Source organism: Nipponia nippon, unplaced genomic scaffold, assembly GCF_047370975.1.
Source record: "Nipponia nippon isolate SJK-2023a ecotype South Korea unplaced genomic scaffold, ASM4737097v1 scaffold_32, whole genome shotgun sequence".
NCBI classification, from domain to species: domain Eukaryota; kingdom Metazoa; phylum Chordata; class Aves; order Pelecaniformes; family Threskiornithidae; genus Nipponia; species Nipponia nippon.
The window spans coordinates 5,342,602-5,364,916 of record NW_028262350.1 but is presented as its reverse complement, the minus strand read 5'-3'; the positions used below and the strand labels follow the sequence as shown (position 1 = coordinate 5,364,916).

At 56.3% G+C, this 22,315-nt stretch overlaps 1 protein-coding gene across 7 annotated transcripts; it reads right to left on the bottom strand.

Moving 5' to 3' along the window:
* Nucleotides 1–485: 485 nt before the first annotated feature.
* On the bottom strand, nucleotides 486–21,328 carry PLEKHM1 (pleckstrin homology and RUN domain containing M1). 7 transcript variants are annotated; one of them, XM_087770267.1, is made up of 13 exons: nucleotides 21,258–21,328; nucleotides 20,548–20,798; nucleotides 16,948–17,036; nucleotides 15,008–15,277; nucleotides 12,921–13,556; nucleotides 11,289–11,682; nucleotides 9,126–9,366; nucleotides 7,726–8,634; nucleotides 5,838–5,983; nucleotides 5,461–5,654; nucleotides 4,936–4,999; nucleotides 4,226–4,383; nucleotides 486–1,332 (listed from the first exon to the last, which is right to left on the bottom strand). In XM_087770267.1, exons 2-13 carry the CDS (start codon nucleotides 20,770–20,772, stop codon nucleotides 1,203–1,205), a joined length of 3,456 nt encoding a protein of 1,151 aa, XP_087626393.1. In that variant the 5' UTR covers nucleotides 20,773–20,798; nucleotides 21,258–21,328; the 3' UTR covers nucleotides 486–1,202. The 7 variants fall into 7 exon arrangements, with proteins under 7 accessions (XP_087626393.1, XP_087626395.1, XP_087626394.1 ...); XM_087770269.1 differs by lacking the exon at nucleotides 21,258–21,328 and having other exon boundaries at nucleotides 19,611–21,135; XM_087770268.1 differs by lacking the exon at nucleotides 21,258–21,328 and having other exon boundaries at nucleotides 20,353–21,135.
* Nucleotides 21,329–22,315: the final 987 nt, after the last annotated feature.

The following is a 22,315-nucleotide window of genomic DNA, read 5'->3' as shown; positions in this document are numbered from 1 at the left end:
TGGGGTGGGAGGGAAGGGACGATGGCGGTGGGGACCCGCTGCCGCCCGGCCGAGGAAACGGCTCCTCGGGAGGTTCCTGCCGCAGGAAGGGCCCTGCCCCGCGGCTGAGCCGGGCTCTGCGCCGCTGCTGGATCCGGCATGGCCTCCCCGGGCAGGGGGATGGGACCCCCACACGGGGGGGTCCTGTGGGAGCTGCCCTGGCTTTTGGCCCCCCACCCAGTGCGTCCCACGGGGGTCCCCGTGCTGGTGGGCGCACCCCAAACCCTGCGGGGAAAAGAACAACAGGAGACGCCGACAGCGGTGGGGAGCAGATGGGAAGGAAAACGGGGCAGGGAAAATGGGGCAGGGTCCCCCCGTCACCCCACAAAACCCAGGAGGATGGAAGACAGGCAGCAGCCCGACCCTCCTCCCACGGAGACGCAGCATCAGGTCGGATGCGGGATTCAGCACCCGCTGCGGAGAAGCAAACCCTGAAGACATCTTCGCTCATCGTTAAATAAACTTTAATTATTTTTGCATGAGGAGGGGTGAAACGAAAATAAAATTTCTTCCGAGGATTAAAAGCAGCAGGCGGGGAGGAGCAGCCCGGCTCTTCTCTCCCCTCTCTTCCCGGAGGCCACGGTGATGGGTGGGCTCTCCGAGCGGGAGATGCTCGGCCACCCCGGCGCCCGCGGTCCCCCCGGGGCACGCAAGGTCCCTAAAGGCACAAGTGTCACTTCGCCCCCTCCCCGCGCGGCTGCCGTCACCTCCCCGGAGCGGGCCAGCTTGTGCAAAACCCCCACGTAAAAAAATACCGTTTTTTTCAGTATCGAACATCCTAAAAAACTAGAGCTTTAATCAATGTCAGTTATCCACACCCTTGATTGGAAATCCTGATTTACACCCTGGAAAGCCGCCGCGTTTCCACCGGGAGGGGATGTCCCAGGTTGGCACCAGGAGGGCGACCGGGAGCATCCCCCAGCAGCAGCGGGTTAGTGTGAGTGGGGGACGCACTCCTTCAGGCCCCCTCGCTCGGCCTTGGGTGGGCAGCGGGTCCCTCCGTGGGGCAGGAGCACCCACACCGCATCGCCCAGCACCACCGGCTCCCTGGCCCTGGGGAAGGGCGGGCGCAGGATCAGCTCCCAGGCAGGGGGTCCCTTCCCCTCGGCGCTAGTCCGGCTGGCCGGGAGGCCAAGGGCAGGGTCGAGGTCGGTCCTCGGATGCTAAAGGCTTGGTTCCACGTTGGCCTCCGCCTCCAGCTTTCGCTGGTACCTCTGCCGGCGCTCGCAGCGGGGGCACGACTTGGCGCGGGCTTGGCAGTCCCGGTGGAAGACGGTTTTGCATTCACTGCACCTAGGAGAAACCAAGGGGGAAAAAAACCCACAAATACCCCACCCTGTTGGTAACGTCAGAGCAAAGACTGAACTTCTCCCCACCAAACCAGACCTGGGGACACCACCTCATCTCTGTTTCCTGCAAGCGCTTGCTGAGCAAAGAGCCCTGGCCCCAGCGAGAGCCAGCTCTAGCTCAAGACGAACCTTGCTAGCAGGAGCAGTAACTACTTGAGCAAAAGATCCACCTCCAGCAGGCTCAGAGCAAAAGCAGCAGCTCGCCCGGAAAGAGCATTGCGGGCAGCTGCCAGCACGCTGCCGGTTTTTTGCAGATGAAAGAGGGAGATGTTGAGTGAGGTTTGTACCTCGCTCTCGGAGCGCTGACAGCACAAGAGCAACATTTCAAGGCTGAGACACCAAACCCTGCGACGGCGCAGGGCGGCGAGAGCCCGGCTGGGGATGCGTGGCCGGCGGGGCCGGGACGCAGCTCGGTGCCAGAGCACGGACCCTCCGCTCGCCAGGGTGCAGCCAGGATACCCCCAACCCCAACTGGGGGACCTGCACAGGCAGGGACACTGCTTGGGGACATCGGAGCCGCAGGCAAGGGGACGGGCAGCTGGGGATGGCGTTGCCTTTGAGCCGGCCAGCTCCGGGGAGGTCTTGACAGCTCCTGCCCGGGACCTCCCTGCTCTGGCTCAGCGCCGCAGCAGGAATGTAAACAGCCACAAATGATACCTTGCGCAGGGCCGGCGGGGAGGAGACACCCCGCTCCGCGAGAGGCGTTCACTACTTATCTTGAGTCAACAGAAGAAAAGTCCGTGCTACGAAGGCTGAGCTCACTTTTTCCCAGTGGCGATTCCCCACCTCGCCAGTAGCAGCAAAATGCAGCCCATCCGCATGCCGGCGGGTCAGCCGGATTATTTTTTTAAATGCCCTCAAGTGCAAATACCTGGTGCACAATCGATGCGTGAATACCACTGAATGCCTTAATTTCTCAAAGGACGAGTGGAGAGGGGAGCGGAGAAACGCCCAGCAGCGCACCAGGCAAGGGACCACGACATCGCAGCCTGGGTCAAATCCTGCTCCGGACAGGCGGCTGCAAACCCGGAGTTACTTAGGATATGGAAAAAGCTGGGGGATGGCTAGATGGGATGGGGGGTGCTGCCCGGCGCCGTGCATTTTCCCAGCAGAATATATTTTCACGCGGCTTCTCTGGATTAGCAGTGGTGGCAGCTCCTCCCCGAGCACGGGGGGGATTTGCAAAGCTGGGGGGTGGTTTTTTACCCTGCGTGTTTCTGAGCGAGCAGCAGCCGAAAGGCCGCATCTCCTGCCTCCACCTGCCAGAGCAATGGCTGCAGGAAGCGGCTGCCGCTGCTGTGAAAAGGAGAACGTCAAGCGCCCGGCTGGGTTTATTGTTAGGAGGCGTTTCAGACGCATCCTGAGCGAGTGACGGTGTGACCCCGGCAGCTGGCTGTCCCCCGGGGCGGGCAGAGGGGCAGGAAGCCGGGTTGAGCTTGGCGAGGATGTTGGTTGAGCTGCTTTCCTGCTGCACAACCTCCTCCGCCAGGAAGAAGAAGAAAAAAAAAAAAAAAAAAAAAAAAAGAGGTCAACAAACTTCAGAGCCCGGCTTTACAGGACATGAGACCTCCGGCCGGCTGCCAGCGGAGCTCAGCCCCGCGTGCCTGCTCTTTCCAGAGCCCGTACGTTCTTTTTCGAGGGAAAATTGGTCCCCTGGGGATGTCGTCCTTGATACCAAGCACAATGCTGTCCCTGCGGCAAGGAGGGAGAGCGAGCAATCCTGCTCAGCTGCCCTGGAAATATTTGCAGCCCCGTAACGCGCGGGGTACCCAGGGACCCTGGTCTTGTTGGCATTTTCTGTAGCTTCTGGATGTTGCTGCTCGTTTTTAGGGACCGCCAGGCAAAGCAAGACCATGCAGACCGTCAGCCTGTTAAAATTCTCTGCTGGGATTATACTCAGCACCAAATAACCATCGAGATGCGGATCTTTCTCCACCTACGACGGACCAGGCTCCTGGGCTGGAAGGGTTTGATATTGATTTCTTTAGAAAACCCTGCTGGTGGGTTTCCTAAAGACGCCCCTAACACACCCCTCCGACTTCAGCGCCTGCTCAGCTGCAGAACCCCCTGCAGCAGTTGACCCCATGCAGGCAAGGACCCTGCCTGCAAAGGACGCCAGCTCCACAGGCAGGAGAAAAACCCAGATGAAAGCCAGTGTCCCCCCCTGTCCTGCTGGGAACGTCCCCAGCCTCTGCCCAGCACGTCCCGCAGGGCTGCCCACTATCTATCCCCAAAGTCGTGTCCGCATGTCCTTCCCTCCCCTCCTTGGTTGTAGGGGGTGTACGAACAGTCCCACTGCTGCTTTTCCTTCCCTCCTGTAACCCCTGGAAGGGGTTGGACTGAATTCGAACAGGAGACAGGTCGACCACGTGAGCGAGGCAGGGGCACGCAGCACCTTCATCATCCTCCTCCTCCTGCCCCCGGCCCCTCTGCTGCCCCAGGACCCAGCACCCAGCGAGGTTTTTGCAGGCTGACAGCGAGGTGCTGGGTGGCTCTGCACATTCGATCTGCAAAGCCACCGCGCTTGGTGACATCCTGGCTCTGCGAGGATGGTCCCTCTCCTGCCCCAAACAGCCCAGTTTTGGTTGGAAACACCTCGGAGCTGAGGGGTACCACGAGGACACGGGTACCGTGAGGAGCTGGGTACCGTGAGGACCTGGGTACCACAAGGATGCACACCCAGCTCAGAGCTATTTCCAGGCCGCCCCATGGCTACGTGCTTAGAAAGCAGAGAGCCCCAGAGAGGGACCCAGGGGAGGGTCCAGGCTCCTGGGAAAAGCCAGGCCGTAAGCTCGGGTGGCCTCGCAGCAGCGGGATGCGACGGAGACTTCACCCACCTGGTGGTAGTGTCAAACTCGAAGGGAAAAATGATGTCGCTGCTGTTGCAGATCTGGCAGATGAAGCCTCGCTGGGTGCACAGGTCGCAGTTGTAGACGTGATGGGAAGCAAACTGGAGCAGAGACTGCAGGAAGGCCTCAAAGACGCCGTCGGCTATCTGTGGGGCAGAGAGAGGTCAGGCAGGCGCAGAGCCCGTCTCCCATCGGGTTTGCACTGTGCAAAATCCACATTATACCCATGCTTCGTGCTGCCACGTGAAGACAATGCTGTCCTCCAAAAAACAACCCCCAACCCCACGCGCCGGGGTCGCAACGGGACCCCAGAGAGCACCGGCAGCAGCACCCACAACCTGCCAGGACGGGGCTCCTGGCTTCGGAGTCGATGCCAAATCCAGGTACCGATCACCTCCAACGTTATTTGCAATAGATACGAGTTTGGGTGGCGATGCATCAGCAGCGATGCTGGCTTATAGAGGGGAACGTTTATCTTGCATGATCTCCACGGCAATTATTTTGGCAAATTAAAATAAAGGAATTATTTGCCTTTATGCTGATGTGCAAGCTTGCAGAGCGCACGTGACGGATGAGAGCATGGCAAAAGGAAAACGAAGCTGTTTGAAACCTTCTACTGATGATGATGCAGTGCCATGCTCGACAGAAACGGGGACGTTTTCACCAGCAAAACCCTTACGACCCTGCAAAGCTCTCACCTGTCTCAGATCAGCGACGCTGTATTTGTGGGGACACTCCAGGAGGTAGTGCCTGTGATCAAGCCTGCAAAGAAGCACAGAGAGGAAGGCGGTAGATGGTTTCCACCACATCTGCACTAGCTTTGCAGCAAGGGGTGGCCTGGATGATGCAGACTCTTGAAGAAAATCACCGCTAGACCTGATTTTCGCGTCGTGCCACACATCCCAAATCCTGCCACTGGAAATCGTGTGAGAGCATTTCAAAGAGGGGAAAAAGAAAATAAATATCTCCTCTATTTTCCCAGGTGTTTCCTGTCCAGCCAGAAGCTCCTTGGTCAGGAAGGAGTTTCCTGAGTCACATATCAATGTGTTGACCCAGCCAACAGATGGATAACTCCTTAGAGCAGCTGACAGGGAGCTAAAAACCAGCCCATGCCTTGGCAGCATCGCTCTCCGCTCCAATGGCAAGCGATCAGGAGGACTGGGAGACCATCGGGGTGCAAAGAGGGGGATGCAGGTGTAATGTCACCCAGAGAGGGACCTCACCGCTTGCTCAGCTCCTTCAGGGCCCCGCTGCGGCACATGATGAGATAATCTCCCAGCAGCTTCAGCTGTTCCCTGCTCCGGCGGATCCGTCCCATCCTCTCCACATGGTCGTAGAGGCTCTCGTTGACCAGCTTCAGGTCAATCAGCGGCTGGTTACGGATCTGGGTGAGGAACTTCAAGGCCTGCTGGCAAACCTGGGGCAGAGAGAGGCAAGAGGTGGGCATGCACCGAGGAGCAGCCCAGGAGGCTCGGAGGGAGGTCTAGGGTGGACATCTCCACCTCTGCTGATGGTGGAAACGTTCAGATGGACCTTCAGGAAGCGCAGGCAGACGCAGGAGCATTTTCCTGCTCCCTGCACCAACCGAGCCCAGACTTACCCCTCGTTTCGTCAGATCCCAGTTGTGGATGAGGCGCGAGGGAATCACCGTCTCCTCGTCCCGGTGGCAGCTGTCGCAGTAGTAGAGACCAGAGAAGGCGCAGAGCTTGGGCTTTGCGAAGGAGAAGCCGATCTGCCTGGAGCAGCCTGCAGGGAGCAGGGACGAGGCGATGAGAGGGGACCCGTGCTGCCCCAAGAGCCTGTTCCCATTGCTGCCAGGACGGGGGGAGAAACTTCTGAGAGGGGGGAATGGAGCAAGGAAGTTTTTGGAAGGGTTGGAGATCAGCTACAGCACTCGGATGTTCGGTGAGAGGTCCCCAGCCCCTGCCCAGTGGATTTAAGACCACAGTGATCCAACAGGAGCTGCTTTACTTTTTCCTCTATAAAAAAAGAGTCTAGACTATCCCTAAACACACTTTTATCCATCAAATGGTTCAATTGTTGCATTTTTTTTTTTTTAGGGAAAGTGGATTCTGGAAACATCCCAGTGGTTTTGGGAAGAGCCTAAATCCCACCCGCCTGCCCCATCACCTCCTCCCGTAGCTTTGCCCCATTTTGCCTTCACTCAGCCCTTCTCTTTCCCACCTCTGCCACACGGTACCAAAACCCTGTCTGCAAGGGATCCTCGTCTGCAAGGGATGAGGTCGGGATTGATTAAAACAAAAAAAGCCTTTGTGATAGTGGTGGGTAACCCAGGAGGAACCCAGCTCGGGTCTCAGGGGAAATCGGCAGGGTTTTTATAGCGACTTGAAAAGCAAGCGCATCTCATTTGGAGTCGGGAAGGCAGGAAAACCCTTCGTGCTATTGTTCTCTGAAATAACTGACCAAGCGTAAGCGAGCCTCTGCCATCCTTGGGAAAGGCTTTGCCTTCACACTTCAGACTTTGGGGTAGCTGGAGCGCATCCCCCCCCCCAAAAAAATTCATGGAGGTCAGATGTTGCTCTCTGAATTGATAATAAAAAGGTTTTATCGCTCGTTACGCCCTGACATGTAAGGAAATCCCTCCTGTGCCAGGCTTGGGTGTCAGGCTGGGAGGGAAGTGAAAGCAGGGCAGGCAGCCCCCTAACAAATAAAACACATAAAAACTGGGAATTTGTCTTTTCGACTTGCTGCTTCCATCTGTTGGTAGGTGGAAGATGCAGGACAGAGCCTGGAGGGGAAGGCAGAGACCAAATAGAATGGAAAATATATATACAAAAAAAAGAAGAGGGATTAAAAGAAAAAAAAACCTGCTAGAGGGTACAAGAAATATAACTGAAGCAGGAGAGAAATCTGAAGTTTAATTAACTTACCAAGGTAAACAGCAAATTATACCTCCTGTGGAGGTCAGCGAGTGTTATCCTATTAAACCAGCATCGCCCTGCGTGCCGAGAGGCGTTAGTGGAAGGTTAAATGAATGTTTTGCAAAATCAGCTTGTCACACCCATCGCAGTATTTGCTCCTGTGCTGCATTACCGGAAAAACAGCATTTGCCCTTGACTGCACTTTCCCTGCAAGTTGGGGCCACAAAATGCCCAAGAAGAGAGTCCTGGGCCTCTTGGTCCATCTAAGGTTGCCTTCAAGCCAAGGCCCACCACTGTCTATACCATAAGTATCTTAAATGGGAGCCCACTAGCAGCCCAGTTGGACCTGTGCTGGGGTGGGATGGGGGTTCAGTGTGGGGGGACTCACCCTGTGCACACAGACCACCAAAGGTGCCACTGGTTCAGGACATGAAACCCCACCAAAGGGCTTTGGTGCTACCTGAGGTTTGGATGGGGAAACGAGCAGCTGGCCTGCAATGGGTTGGCAGGACGCTGGGCATCTCTGATTTGATGTCACCTCATTAACACAACATCATCCTCCAAGATGGAGCTGGGTTTCTTGTTTTTGGCCAAGCGAACGTATACCTGCACAGATGAAGCTCTGCGAGTCCAGGCCCTTCTCCATGGGGATGGCCACCAGGTATTGCAACAAGAAGCCGTTTTCCTTCACAATGTTCTTCAGGATGACCTGGGAGTGCCCATCCAAGCTGCCACCCAGCGTCAGCGCCTCCTCCGCGCTCTCCAGGTAGGACATGAGCACCCCTCGGACCAGCTCCCTCCACGAGGCCGCTTCTTCTGCATTCTCAGCCTGCAGCTTCAGGACAGCTTTGGAGGTGATCACTTTGAAGAACGCGGGTCCCCCAAGGCTTGTGTCTGGAAGGATGTCCTGGATGGTCTCTATACCGTAACTGTTGCTTAAAATTTTATCATTGTTTCTGACTTTAAAGCACTTTAAAGTTTCTAGAGACAGGGAAAAAATAAAAGGGACCCAAGTTTTGTCTACGTCCACGTACAGAACAGCCTCTTTTATTGCATCCAGCTCCGGTTCGTGAGCTGGGGTCCAGTCAAAGCTGTTCCCAGGCACGTCGCTGTACTGGAGAAGGGCAGAAGAGTCGCTCTGGATGGGTTGGCCTTCGCCACAGTCTTCTGGATACTCCAGCGTCTCCCACTCCTCCTCCTCCAGCTGAGGCCGGCACTTCTGCAGCGCCTCGCGGATCCTGTCCAACCAGTCCTCGGCCTCGTCTCGAGAAGGAGCTCGTAGGTAGAGCTTTTTCCCCAGGAAAACCAGCTCAAAACGGCCGTCCGAGTGCGTCAGTGCCAGTGACTCACACCGCAGCAGGGAATAGCTCTCGACGCAGATGCGGTCCTCGTGGTCCAGGAAGAGCCGGAGCTCCAGTGGCGATAGCTCACAGAAAAACTCCTTCCATATCCCCATGGCTCCTCTCCGCTCCAGGCTGCCCAGCTTCAGGAGCCCTCGGAAAGGGTTGGAAAGACCTGGGGCAAAAGCAGATGTCTTAGTTTAACCGAAAAAGGGGAAGCTGGTGGAGAGAGAAAAGCCAACAGGTGGCTCACAGCAAGCAACCAGAGGCATCACAGCTTTGAGCGCTCATGGACTGTGGGATGGGGCAGGAGTTTACAGGACCTCGGTCTCCATAATCTGCCTGTGTGCATTTGGGTTTTGAGGCTGAGAACGAGTGGGCCAGCATAAAGGAAATGTGTCCCGCAGAGTGGACAGAGATACGGGGACAGAGACACCCAGCGTACCTCCTCTCCTCCTAAAATGCTTCCCTCCAGAGCTATTGTGGGCTCAGCAACGCCAAGGGAAGCTGCCCCACTGCCTTCTGGAGCTTTTAGTGCTGCCATCAGCTCAGCAATGGCAAACTGCGCTTCCCAAACCGCCCATGACCCGAAAAGCCTCCTCAGCCCCTGAGCACTGCCCAGCGCAGACACCTGATGAAAGCAGGAGAGGGAAGGGCGGCACGTACCCATCTGCCTGCGATGCACAACGCTGAAGCCCTTTTGCTCCCGTTCGGGTGACATTTTGGGCTTCCCACTCTCCGAGGACGGCACTGACAGCCTTTCCAAGTCGAGAGCGCTAATGAGCCCTGGGGCCGGACCCTCGCCAGCCCCCTCCGGCCCAAAGCCATTGGTGTCAGCTGTGCTTTCGCTGCTCTCTCCCGGAGAAGGCCTGTAGAAATCATCTTCTGAGATCCAGCTCTTTCTTTTCTGTTAAAAAAAAAAATAGTAAATATATTAATTATCAAACTTACTGAACACCCTGCACCCCTCAAAGACGCATGCCCACAGCGACCCCTCCACGGGAGCTGCTCCCACGCAGACTGAATCCCAAGCAGCGATGCTGGCCGGCCCCACGCGGATGGCTCCCCTGCTCCCTCCGACCAGGGAACACTCCATGGGGCTGTGTCAGCAGCTGGCAAATATCAGGATTATATATTAGTAGGATTATAAAGCCCAAAATGGATCGGTTCTCTCCCTGTAAAATCATCGAGGGGCTCAGAGGGAGAGCACATTCCCTGCAGTAACCGCATACAAGATATTTGGTCCTGGAAATATCTCTGATAGAGGGTGAGAAACCAGCCCTGCTGTGGAAGCGTATGAGCTTGCCTGGAGCAGCGGCACCATCCTTCTTCCAGGAAGAACAGAGATGGGACGAGGCACGGAGAAGATGCCTAGGATGAAAGAGAGACCTATGGCTTACAAGCAGATGCTACAAACACCAGATCTGATCAGTGCAGGCAAAAAGTAAGGTAGGGAAGGCAGAGGAAACCTTTGTCTCCATATGTCAGGAGGGGATAAGACCCACAAGCAGAAGAAAGCTCATTAAACTGAAACAAAACATGGCTGTAACTTCTCCAGGAGTTTCTCTGGCCACAAGAACGGAGCGAGGTTCTGGGACAAGGTCCCCAAACAAACACCAGGAGCAAAACACGACCCGGCTCAGTGCTCTGGCAAAGGGGAGCAGCTTCCCTAGACCCAGCGCATCCCTTCCGGGGCTGCATCCCACCGGGAACGACCTCTTGACTACCCTACCCTGCTTTCCAAGAGCCTTTTATTCTGAACAATGAACTAAATGACAGCAGAAGAGCCATCACCACCCTGCAGCGAGGATCATGGGTGGCTTGCGGTGCAGCTCCCAACACACAGGCAGGCTCGACTTACTCCTGGACCAGGAATGCAGGTTGCTCCGCGAGTCATGCGAAAGCAGGGGGGAATTTCCTGTTGACACCGTATGTTATACATAGATTAGGTCAAACTGGCCCAACGCCACGAGGAAGCAGAGGAAATGGGATAAACTGGGAGGGAGCTGAAAGGAGTGGGGACCAAAAAGAGAAACTGTCTAGGGAGGTATGAAGTATATCCTAACCTCAGCAGGATGGAAATGATGGGAACCAGGATGGAAACGATGGGAACTAGGATGGAAAAGTCAGTAACAAATTAGACAGAGGACAGGGCTGTTCCAAGAGCTTCCTAAAAGCAAAAGCAACGGATCAACTCCTCGGCAGCAGCAGGGGAAATCCACCACTGTTTAAGCTAGCCTAAGCACCAGGGAATGCCATCCTGCTCTGGGAACAGATGTGTTGTGTGAATATTTTTCCACTGGAAAACTGCAATTTGTTTCCCTTCCAGTCAACCCTTTTCCCTCCTCTTACGTGGACCATAAACAAAGAAAAGTCCCCATGAGAAGCTTAACTCTCGGGCTGTTTTATCAGCTTGCACACAGCCTGCAGCCAGATTTGTGCAAGGGCTCATCACTCTTCAGATATCGTTAACAAAACCAAAAACTTCCTGTTGCAGCCGCTCTTGGTGAGGAACGACTGGCAGGCCAGGCAGGGTTTCAAAAGCTTTGGTGCCTCTTTTACCAGGGAATACCAACTTTGACCCAGTTTCTCCCAGGGCAGCTGCACGGACACAGCTCCATGGGGTCCAGGAAGGTGCTCATGGAGCAGGGAGCATCAATCACACCCAACTTGCTGTCGGGAGACTGGAAGCAGCACGAAAGATGAGAGTTTGGAGAAACTGGTGCCTACTCAGAAGCTGTCACCAGTTTTATTTTCCTTTTCCATTAGATGTGCTGGTCAGGAGTATAAAAACAAGGAGTTTGATAGCAAGTGAGCTGTAACACCTACCGGACAACCGACCAGCGGAGAAAGGAGGTATTCAGCTGTCGGGCTGCGGACAGCCTGGCTTGCCTCGCTGCTGCTGACCGTGCCACTTCTGCTTGTCTCTCCTCCACTCGGACTGCCACGCCATGTGGCCGAAACACCGGCTGTGCCGCTGGCTTGTGGTGCTACATCTCCATCCCCAACGCTGGCAGTCGCCACGTCGCCCGTCCCAGTGGAGCGTGGACTGTCAGCGTTGGGAGGCGGCTGCTGGTGAGCTCTGCGGGATGGTGCTGGGGGGACGGGTGATGCGGTCGGGGGGCAGGTGGGCTGCCGTGGGGAGCAGCCCAGCACGCTGGGGACCAGCCCTCCCTCTGGGGCTTCCAGGCTTGGCTTGGCTTTGCTGAACTCGGACAACACCCTGGAAACAGAAAAGTGACCAGTTTGAATGCTGCTACGTTAACCATAACCTATAAAAAAACCCCCAGTTATTGCAAATTATAACCACTCAAAAAAAGGGCTCAGCATCACTGCTCGTCTCCTGCGGGCTGGCAGCACTGTATGGCTGCAAAAAACCCCGTGGCACCACTCCTGCTAACAGAAAAATGTGTGATTTGTGCCCTACGGAGCAACAGTTGACGCTGCTGCAGGCAAGGACCCTGCCTGCAAAGGGTGCGTTTCCTAACTACGCCCGTTAATGGGGTTTAATTTCCTTCTGATGGACACCTGGTAAGGGAGGGAGAGCGCTGGGTGCACCCGCAGCCCCAGCCCCCCGTACGGCTCCCAGACATGTATCCAGCCACCGACCGCCTGCCAAATTTCAAGTGTTTTCTTAACCGTTAACGAGCAATTATTAGTGGAGCGCGGCCAGATGAGACGCTGTTCCCATGCTCCTGCTTCGCCACCAGCTAGGTTGAATTAAACCAGCCCAAGATTAAAATTCAAAACAACGTCTTTCCATCACGAGTTTAATCCAATCAAGGCAGGTTCTTCCACGATCATCTTAAGATGCAAAATCCTAGAAGCAGGTAACGTTACCGATGCAGAAGAACAAACTGCAGTTCTAAACCCTCTCCAAGACCCTTATCGGGAAGAGGGTGCCTTCACCAACCAGCACCCCGAGGCCAGGCTCCTTCAGAGCCAGGTTTTAAAGGTGGCATGGAAAATATTTACTGCTTACTCAGAGCTTATATAACCCGCTGGAAATCTTTGTGCTGGGCGTTTGGCAGAAATAAATCATGAGGATGACAAACTAACAACCTCCCGCCTCTAAATTATCTGCCGAAACTGCAAATTATAAGCCTTTCCTGCGACCAAACACATTTCTTTCCGCCCGCAGAAAGCCCTGGAGCATCCCCCAGCGTACGCCAGGGAGATGTGACATGAAACCGGGGAGCAGTATTTTTCTGACGTTTCTGCCCTAGTAAAGAGGACAGACACACACTTCAGTGGCCAGGAGCTCATTTGCCATGGCAGCAGGGTCCCAGCGAGCCGTGCTGAGTGTTTCTTTTTACCTTTCAGGCTCTTTCCAGGAGGAAAAAAATAGCTTGTTAAAGAAAAACAGAGGAGAAAGCCTTCCTGCCTACAGAGAGAAAATAAATGAGAGCCCAGGAGCGGGCTAAAAATCCCTTTGAAGAGGAGATTTGGGAAAAGACTCACTCTTGCAGCGACCTGTCCAGGTCCTCAGCGGTGGCTGTTCCCAGGTCGGAGTCGCAGGAGAGCGGCTCCTCGTTCCGCTCGGGACTGCGGGCACAGTGAGCCGGGAGGATGCTGTCGGAGCCCAGGCTGGAGGAGAGCTGGGACGAGCTCGTGGTGTTAAGGCTCAACGAGGACGACGTGAGCTTGGTTTTGCTGCTGGCTTTGCCGATGGGTAGGACAGAGGGTTGAATCTCGATCTCGTCCGACCCCGATGACTGGGAGATCGAACCCAGCGATGCTTTTCTGTGGGGTTCGGATGTTGAGGACGTGAGGGGCTCCAGCAGCTCCGAAATGGGACACAGACCCGACAGGGACAGAGGGGTGATAGTCCACTCGTTCAAAACCGCTGATTTATAAGAGAGCTCGAAGGTTAAGGACGTTAAGCCCTGCAAGTAGCTAAGGAGAAACTCGCACTCTTCAGCATCTAGAAGCAGAGCGGTCGCCTGGTAGTATTCGGGCAGCCGGGACCTCTCCCGCAGCAGCAGCTTCAAGTAACACTCCACGAGGCCATCGTTCAAAGCCAGCCTCAGCCAGGCTCGGCAGCGGCCAACGTCTGTATTGATAAAGATGAGTTGTTCCAGCTCTGAGACAATATTTCTGAGGAAGGGGAGAAAAAGAACAGCATAGGACATGAGCGGCTCTGTTTTCAGTCCGTCATGGGGTGCAGGAGGGGCAGATCCTCCATCAGGAACTGCCCAGCCTGCTCTGCTGCGGAGATTAGGAATTGGGTCAAAAAACACTGGGGAAAATCTCTTTCCTCCATGGAAAACGTGGTTTTTCACGGAGATAAAAGAGCTCCTGAACTCATCAAAGCTAAATATACTGGTAGCAACCCCAGGCATCCCTGGGGTGCCTCTGGGCGCTCCCCCTCTCTCTGGCTGGAGGCACCTCCCATGCATCGCTCGCCCTGGACCAAGGATGCGGAGGGGGAAACTCCTGCTGTCCCTGCACACTGGTGGGGCTTGCTGTGGCTGGATGCTCCTTGGTGACAACTGCGTGTCTAAATCCTAGCCTCAAATTTAAAATCAGCCAAAACACAGTGAAAACTGCTGCGGCAGCCCAAAAAATAAAGACCAGGTCAGGTTAAGCTCCTTAAGCAATCTCAGCCTCCTGACTTCAACCGTTCTCCCCTAAAAGCCAACAGTGACACCACGCTCCCTAATCCTCCCTGGCCCCAGCTCACGGCGGCACTGCAGACACTACAAAAAACAAAGTGAAAGTTTTGTAAGATTTTTTTTTTAATCTGTCTCTCAAGAAAGAAGAAAAAAACCTTCAAAGGGCATAAAAATATCCCCCGTAGCATGTGAAAGAGTTATTTTCATCTTGCTCTTTCATAATTTAAGAGTCGGTGATGGAGTTGGATGAGACTTTCAAAACTACTTGTGTGTGGGCTGCTATTTAGCGTGGGAGGACTCTGCTTAGGGAGTGGCTCAGAAAAAAACTAGCAAATAACGATAGTTACCCAGGCGAGACCTCCTCAAAGGCTGGCTGGGACACGGGGAAATGGAGGCCAACCACCCCCAGCAGATCCAGGGCCCAAGAGAGACCAGAACCCTGGGCCATGCATCCCATAACGTGCCGCTGCTGTACACCAGTGCGGTCACTGGGGTCCCACTGGGGACACGGAGTCCCCATATATGGCCTGGCACCCAAAAATAAATAAGAAAGGAGTGTGCCCTAAGCTGGCAGCAGCGTTTCATTCCTTAACTGTGTGGGGAGATCGGCTCACGCCTAAATGGCACTTTAGCCCTCGCACGCGCTGAGAGGGGCCATGCTGACAGCACCGGGTGCCCAGCCCTGCATCGCTGGGCATCGCGGGGGCTTTGCCCTCCTACTTGCATCTCCCCAAGGTCCAGGGAGCCCCGAGACACCCTGTGAGAGCATTTCTCCCTCCGACTGAAGGGACTGAGCACGCAGGATGCGATAGAGACGGAACTTTCAATCGAGCCATCCTCCTGTTCACCTTTCCCTGAATTTTGTGGCTTTTGCGCCAAAGAGAGGGGATAAACCTGAGCGTGCAAACACCTTTCGGCAGAGATGGCACTCACCGATGGGTGATGCTCTTCAGCAGACCCCAGAAGACCGGCTGGGGAAGCGGTCCCCGACCTCCTGTTTTCTTCCCTTTCCCTCCACTCTCTGCCTTTATATGCTTCGCCTTCAGCCCGTGCACGAAGACAGCTTCCAGGGCGCTGCAGAGGGTGTTCGCATTCCCATCGTCGCTGGTTACAACGGCATCCGAGGTCACGTACTGCTTCTGCAACGCCTTGATGGCATTCACCAGTTGTTTCTTGATCAGCTGCAAGACAGGAGGTACACGACTGCATTATAAAAAAACAAGTATTAGGAAAAGTTTCATATAAAAGGGTTCAAAAACTGCAAGGTTCCACCAGAAGGAAGCACCACGCGACTCCTGCTTTATCCATGTGCTTTGCGGCGGCTGTTAGGGAGCACTACAGCCGAACCGGTCAAGCTGGGCCCTCATGCTCTTGGCATCACAGTTCATCTGGCTTTTTTTTTTTTTTTTAAATGAGCAATTTATGCAATTGTGCCTGGCGTTTCAGGGCCCACGGGGCTGCTGGAGTTGCCTTTAGAGCGTGCAGCGCTTCCTCTGCAAACACCAAATTGCTTAAGAGGATGGGGAAAAAAAGAAATCGGCTCTTTCCAGGCGCTTGCTCGGGGGAAACACAGGGATTAAATAAGCACGGGTGATAAACGAGAAACTCAAAGGAGGTAACCTGCAATAAGGATTGCGATAGCACTTGAACTCGTGCAGATCAGCCCAAGCAGCATGTGACGCACTAACGAGTCCCGCCAGCAGAAATCAAAGCCATCGATCTCGCTCTCAGCAGCTCGTCTGTGTTGATTAACCCCCGGGCACTGCTGGGGACGGGCCGCCCCAAAAAAGATGCTTTTGAGGATGGCTGGGGCTTAGCTGCTGCCTCGGAGAGCCTCGGGGGGGCTTTGAAGCAGGAACATGGGAATTTTACCTTCCAACAGCTTTGCCTCCCTCTTTCTCACACCAGTTGAAAAGAAGCAAGTTCAGTGAATTTAACAATTTTACGCTGGTGAAGAGGATTTTTTTATTCTAACGCAGCTGAGCCCGGATGTCTCAATCAACCTTATTGAAAATGAAAGTTGCACTTCCCAGCAGGCATTTGGCAAACACTGCAAATTCAGCCGGGACCCCATCAAACAATTCACATCTCAGCATCAATCACGCAGCATTCAAGGCGAACACCGAACAGCACCAGCCGCCGCGACTGGGGCAGGGCAGATTTTGACCCGAGCCTGGGTTGGTGGCACAAACCCATATTAAATTTCCAGGCCAGGATATTTTTTTCAGCATCTAAATAAGATTTCCAGCAGCTGTAGTTCAAGGAAAACAGCCAGGGGAACAGGCACGTTCTCCCTGCCCGTATCAGGGGACGCCTCTTGCAGCAGGAGCTTCTTTCCAGCTGCCCCGCAGATCTGCTAGCACAAGCAACCCACCTGCAAGCAGCAACTGTGGGCTAACAGGATTAAAGAGCGCAAATGATTTTATCTGTCATGCATGAATTAATTCTGCTGTGGGATGAATTAAACACCCGGTTTTAACCGCTGGGTTTGAACTTTGCTCATTAAACATGTTTAGACTCCCAAAGCTGGGTAAAGAAACTCCAAATATAGGGAGCAGCAACGCTCCTTCACCCAGGCACCAGGGCTGAGCGCCTTCCCCTGCCCCACGCTGGGTCTTGCCACGAGGAGCAAAGCCCAAGGTAGAGTCTGGTGTGATTTAACTCACGGCCACCCCGTTTGCTTTAACCTCCCCCCACCAGCCAAGCCATCGAGGATCCTCTCTGCCGGAAAGCACGAGCCACCCTTCTCCCGTATAAACCATCCCAGCCCCAGCTGGCAGCACCGACAAGTCCTACCACGTCCCTGCCAGTCAACGGAGTTGCACTGGAGAGTAACTGGAGCTATCTGGGGAGCACTGGGGTGTCTGGCTCACCTGTATGGCTTCCTTGGGGTCATCGGCGTGGCTCGAATGCATCTCAGCTGCTGCCGCTCCCCGTGCCGGGCGCTGCCTTCACATGTCACCTTTGGGACAAGGAGGAGGAGCACGTGTGAGTGCCCGTTTGGTTTACATCGAACTCACCTGCCAGGCGAAGGGCAGCCGGCGTCACACAAGAGGCATGGATCACGCACCACGTCATTTTGCAAGCGCTCACGGCCAGACTGCTGCCGGATTCAAGCTGGGACTGATCCACGGCTGCCATTGAAAGACAGCAGCTTCCTGGGCGCCAGGAGAGCTTCAAGCAAAACAGAGCGTGACCCAGAGACTGCGAGGGCGTAATTAACCCTTGCAAGAGGGAGTAATTAACCCTTGCAAACTGCCCACGGGCAGCCCTAAACCTGGGCGAGACGCTGGGCCGGTCAAGCCAGCAGTGATGCACGCGGGGCCAGGGACTGCTTCCCTTCTGTTTCTACATCACCTGCAAATACCCAGGCACCAGCAAAGGCATCAAAACACACATTTAGCAAGCGAGCCTTAACGACGGCACCCAAAAACCACGTGAATGGCATTAAGGTGGCCCAGCAGACCCTGGGCAGAGGTGACAGCAGCTCATTTCTCCGGTACTCGCCAGAGAAGCGATGCTGCTGCCAAACCCGACCGGGACGGACCCTCTCGGAGGTGCCCGGGTGCTTGCCCCGATGGCACAGAGCTGCCTGGGAAGCCGGGAAGGACAGATGCAGGTTCTCCATCAGGTTTCCAGTTGCTGGGGTCATCTGCAGCTGCAGGGTGTCTGCAGACAACAAGGGACCTTTGACTTCTGACTTTTGGCCTCCTGCCCTGTTCTTCAGAGCCGTCTGCCGAAACCAAGCTGTGCCTGGAGGCTCTGTGAGCAAAGCATGAAGCTGTCAGCCAGACGCCCGCCGCATGGCTGCATCCCCGCTCAAACACAGCGTGTCCTGCTGCTGAAAAGGGTCTGAGAGACGCTCCAGCACCAGCTACCGCCGTAAAGCTTTCTAAGGATGCGAGAGGCTGGAGAAGAAATTGATTCCCTTGAGTTGGAAGCACTTGCCATCCAGGTGGAGGACAGAGCCCAGCAGTAGACAGCAGGGCTTGGGCATGCCCACGGCAGACAACGGGCTTGGTACGGCATCGATACTTCAGCTTTTATTTCCAAGCTAACACAAAAATCTCACGGCTTTCCCCCAAGCAGACCTGACGGCCTCAGCCTGCCCCTCTCCCTGCACTGTGAGCCGTCAGACTCGGGCAGAAGCATGGTTTGCAGACCAGCTCTTACATGGCCACGGCCGGTCCTGAAGGCAGCGGTGGCCCAAATCCTGAGCAGCCCAAATCTGGAGCAGCCTAAACCCGGAGCAGCCCAAATCCAGAGCATCCCGGACCCAGAGCAGCCCAAATCCAGAGCATCCCAGACCTGGAGCATCCCGTGCACATACCACACCAGCCAGTTCTGCTCGGAGCAGCAGGTCGAGAGCTCTTTGGGGACAAGCCCCGGATCAATCCTCAGTGTTTCCAGAGTCCACAGACAGTTTCATAGAAAAGGAAACTGTTTTCGCCACGACTTGTCATAAGATTTCCTCTCTTTGGGTTGCAACACAGAAATGGGGGAGCGCAGTGATTACAGGAATGTTACCGCCCGGCTCAGAGGCTCGAGGCGCTGCTGGGGGATTTTGGGGGGAGCGAGGGGACACCTAAGCGACAGCAGCGGTCGAGAAGGACCACAGAGAGCCGTCCCCACCTCTGCCCTCTGCGTGGGAGGTTCAGGCAGCATCAGGCTCCTTGGGGCTGGGCACCCTCTGCCCCTTTCCCTGCCACCTCCTGCACACACCCTGCAAACAAGCAACGCATCCCACCCACAACAAATTCAAGGTGCAAGAGCTGGGGGCAGAGACCCAAGGGTGGGAGAAGGACGCCATGGGCGCAGGGTGGCATCTCTCATGCCCGGAGAGGCAGCGTGGGTGTTTCAGCTCCAGGACTGCACCCGCTGTCTGCACTCTCGGCGTCGGCCACCCCGGCGTCCCCAGCCGGTCGCAGGGGTGGGGGTGACAGCGGTGTTTTTGCAAAAACCTCGTCCAGATTTTACTAAGTCAGTGGTATTCCCTCAAAACACACACTCCTTCGCCGGCATCACCTCTCCCAGTGACTGCAGGGAGGAGGACACCCGCCACCTTCACCACGGGATTCTCCACTCCCACCACGACCAGTCCAACCAGTTTGTTCCAGCACTGAATCCCCATGGCACCGCTTCTGTTGGGACAGCATTTTCCTGAATAACCAGTGCAACGAACCAGCTCCGAGGTGGATTTCACCTAACGCCAGTCTTCGATGAAACATGGAGAAATTGGACCGGCAGCCCTGGCGCGGGGGCTAGCCAGCTCTAGAAGGAACCGGAGGGAACCGAAACACTTCCAGGCAGATCCTGGAAAACCACGGCTGTTCCTTGTGATCTTGAAAGGATAAAGGATGGGACAGATGTGCAAACGCAGCGAGGAGCAATCTACAGCAGAAAAAAACCCACATCGTTTCCCAGCAGTCACCACCCCGGCGGCTACGAAGGCAGAGCACAACAGCTCAAGTAAAACAAAGAAAATAAACCAAGTCAGAAATAAAACCAGCCAGCAAGCTGGCGTGGTTAAACCTACCGAGGAAGAGGGTCGCTGGTGTGAGGGCAGAGCTGTTTATTTACCAAACGGCTGCAAAACAGCCAAATTCTTTGGGAATAGCTTGTTTGAATCAAGCCTTGTGCCAGGAGAGGCAGAGACCCCGTCCCAGAGCTCGGCTCTTCGGTCTCCCAACAAGCGACGCTCTCGGAGTTATAAATAAACAGCAGGTCACCGCTCACACTTTGCGAACGGAAAACAACAGCCCACAACGACGGCGTGAACCGGTGACTCAAGGCCTGGACGCAGAAGCAGTCATTTTCCAAGCACGAGTGCTGCACCAGTCACCCTCCGCCCCGGGGCAACGAGGGCTTCGATGGGACCGCGGGTCCGAGGGGACCGCGGGTCCGAGGGCCGGTGTCGGGACAGCCGTCTCCTCCTACACAGCCTCTGCCTTCCACCCAGAACCCGTGAGCACCCAGCCACGCTTAAAATACAAGCCGACTCCAAGCAGAGGCAGCTCGGGAGGAGGAAAGTCAGCCGGCACAGCCAGGCGCTTGGCTTCTTGCAGGATAAAACCCTTCGGAAATAATTCGGCAAGGGTTAGGGCAGGGTTAGAGCCCAGCCTGCAGCAGCAGCAGGACCCTCATGGTCCGACTTCAGCTCCTTCTCTGCGCCCAGCCCGGCACTATGCGGCACCGTTGCGATCCCCACAGGCCTAAGGGACAGGGACCAACGCGCCACCCTCTTCCCCGCCGAAACGTCCTCCTTGCAGGTGACAAACCTGACGGGGTCGGAGAAGTCTCGCCACTGATGAACCCCTCCAACTTCTGCCCCCGCGGCACCGAGCAGGACGCCTGGGAGCAGCCGGGAGAGGCAAAGCAGCCGCTGAGCTCCCAGCGCTGCCCTCGACGCTGAGACCGTGTTGCTCAAACACTCAAAAAGGCAAATTTCTTTTAGCCTGTTGCCTGCTCCTCACCAGGCTGCGCTTTGCCGGAGCCGCAGGGAAAGCCGGGGTTGATTTTCCCCAGCGTCGCAGCCGACAGAGCCGCCGCGCCAGGGCGAAGCGGGTTGTGAAATCCCCGGCGTGTCGCGGCAAGACGTTCCCGTATTTACGCTCCCGATTTTTGTGTTGTTTTGGATTCCCGGCGATGGAGTTTCCCGGTTGATTCGGTGGCCATCTGACAGGGCGGGCAGCTCGCATCCCTTGACGGGGAAAAGCGGGGGTCGCTGGAAGTAAGGCAACGAGAAACGGGTTCTTGAAACTCTGCATTTTCTGCTGGAGACGGGAACTCCCCGCAACCCCTCGTTTTAAGGGAGAAAGTGTCATTTCTAGGGAGGGTAACGCGCGGTAAACGGGAGGAGGCTGCAAGGCAGGGAGCAGGCCGAGGGGTGCGGGGTGTCAGGGCTGCAGGGAGCGGATCGAGGACCAGCCGCCGGCCCGGGAACCCCCCCCACCCGGGGGGACCCCACCGGAGCGGGCACCGGGCCCACTGCGCGGGTGTGAGGCGGCGCAGGCCGCCCCCGCCACCGGGGGGGGGGATCGCGGCCGCGGGGGGCAGGCGGGGGGCGGGGGAGGGGGGCACGGACCGAGGCCCTGCCGGGTGGGGCCGGCGGCCCTGGGCTGCGGGGGGGGGGGGGGGGGGGCGCCCCTGCTTGCACCGCCCGCACCCCCCGGGCCCCGCTCACCGGCTCCGCGCCTCCGGCCGGGGAACCCGGAAGTGCCGGCCCGGCCCGGCCCGGCCGCGCCCACGCCCCGCCCCTCCTGACGTCATCGAGCAGCGGGGCGGGGACGAGGGGAGGCGGGCCACGCCTACCCCCGGCGAGGGGCGGGGCTGCGGCGGCGCGCGTGTGGGCGGGCGCGCGCACAGGCTTGCACGCGCCGGCACGCACACGTGCACGCACGGCAGACACACGCGCAGACATATGCACACGTAGTCATGTGCACATGCATGCGCACACGTGCACACACGCGCACACGCGTGCACACACACGCAGGCATACAAGCACGCACACGCACGTGGCTGGCACACGTGCACAGACACACACGAGCAGGCACAGGCATGCACACGCATGCACACGCAAGCACACACATGCGCATGTAGTCATGCACATGCACACATGCATGCAAACACGCACATGTGCATGCCCACACACACGCACACACCTGTGCACGCACATGCAGACGTACAAGCACACACACACACGTGCACATGGCAGGCACGGGTGCACAGATGCACGCACGAGCAGGCACATGCACACACATCCGCATGCAGTCATGCACACGCACACATGCACACGCACATGCAGACATACAAGCACATGCGCACATGCACACGGCAGGCACACATGCACAGACACACGCACGAGCAGACACACGTATGCACACACACGTACACGCAGTCATGCACACACACGCACACATGCATGCAGACACACAAGCACACACATGCATGCACACGGCAGGCACACGTGCACAGACACACGCACGAGCAGGCACACGTATGCACACACCCAAACAGGCATGCAAACATGCACATGCGCATGCACACACGCGTACATGCACACACACGCCTACACGCCTGTATGCACACACACGTGCACACGCATTCAGACATACAAGCAGACACACGCACAGGGCAGGCACACACGCACAGACACACGCACGAGTGGGCACACGCATGCACGCACACGGGGCAGACACACCGGTACTGCACACGTGTATGCACGCATGCACACGCGTGTGC

Coding starts and splice junctions, on each gene's coding strand:
- PLEKHM1 (XM_087770266.1), bottom strand. CDS start 20,898: ATGACACTTTCTCCCTTAAAACGAGGGGTTGCGGGGAGTTCCCGTCTC. Junction 17,037..20,547: donor CTCCGGCAAAGCGCAGCCTG/GTGAGGAGCAGG, acceptor CTTGTCCCAAAG/GTGACATGTGAAGGCAGCGC. Junction 5,984..7,725: donor GCAGAGCTTCATCTGTGCAG/GTATACGTTCGC, acceptor TGCTCCCTGCAG/GCTGCTCCAGGCAGATCGGC.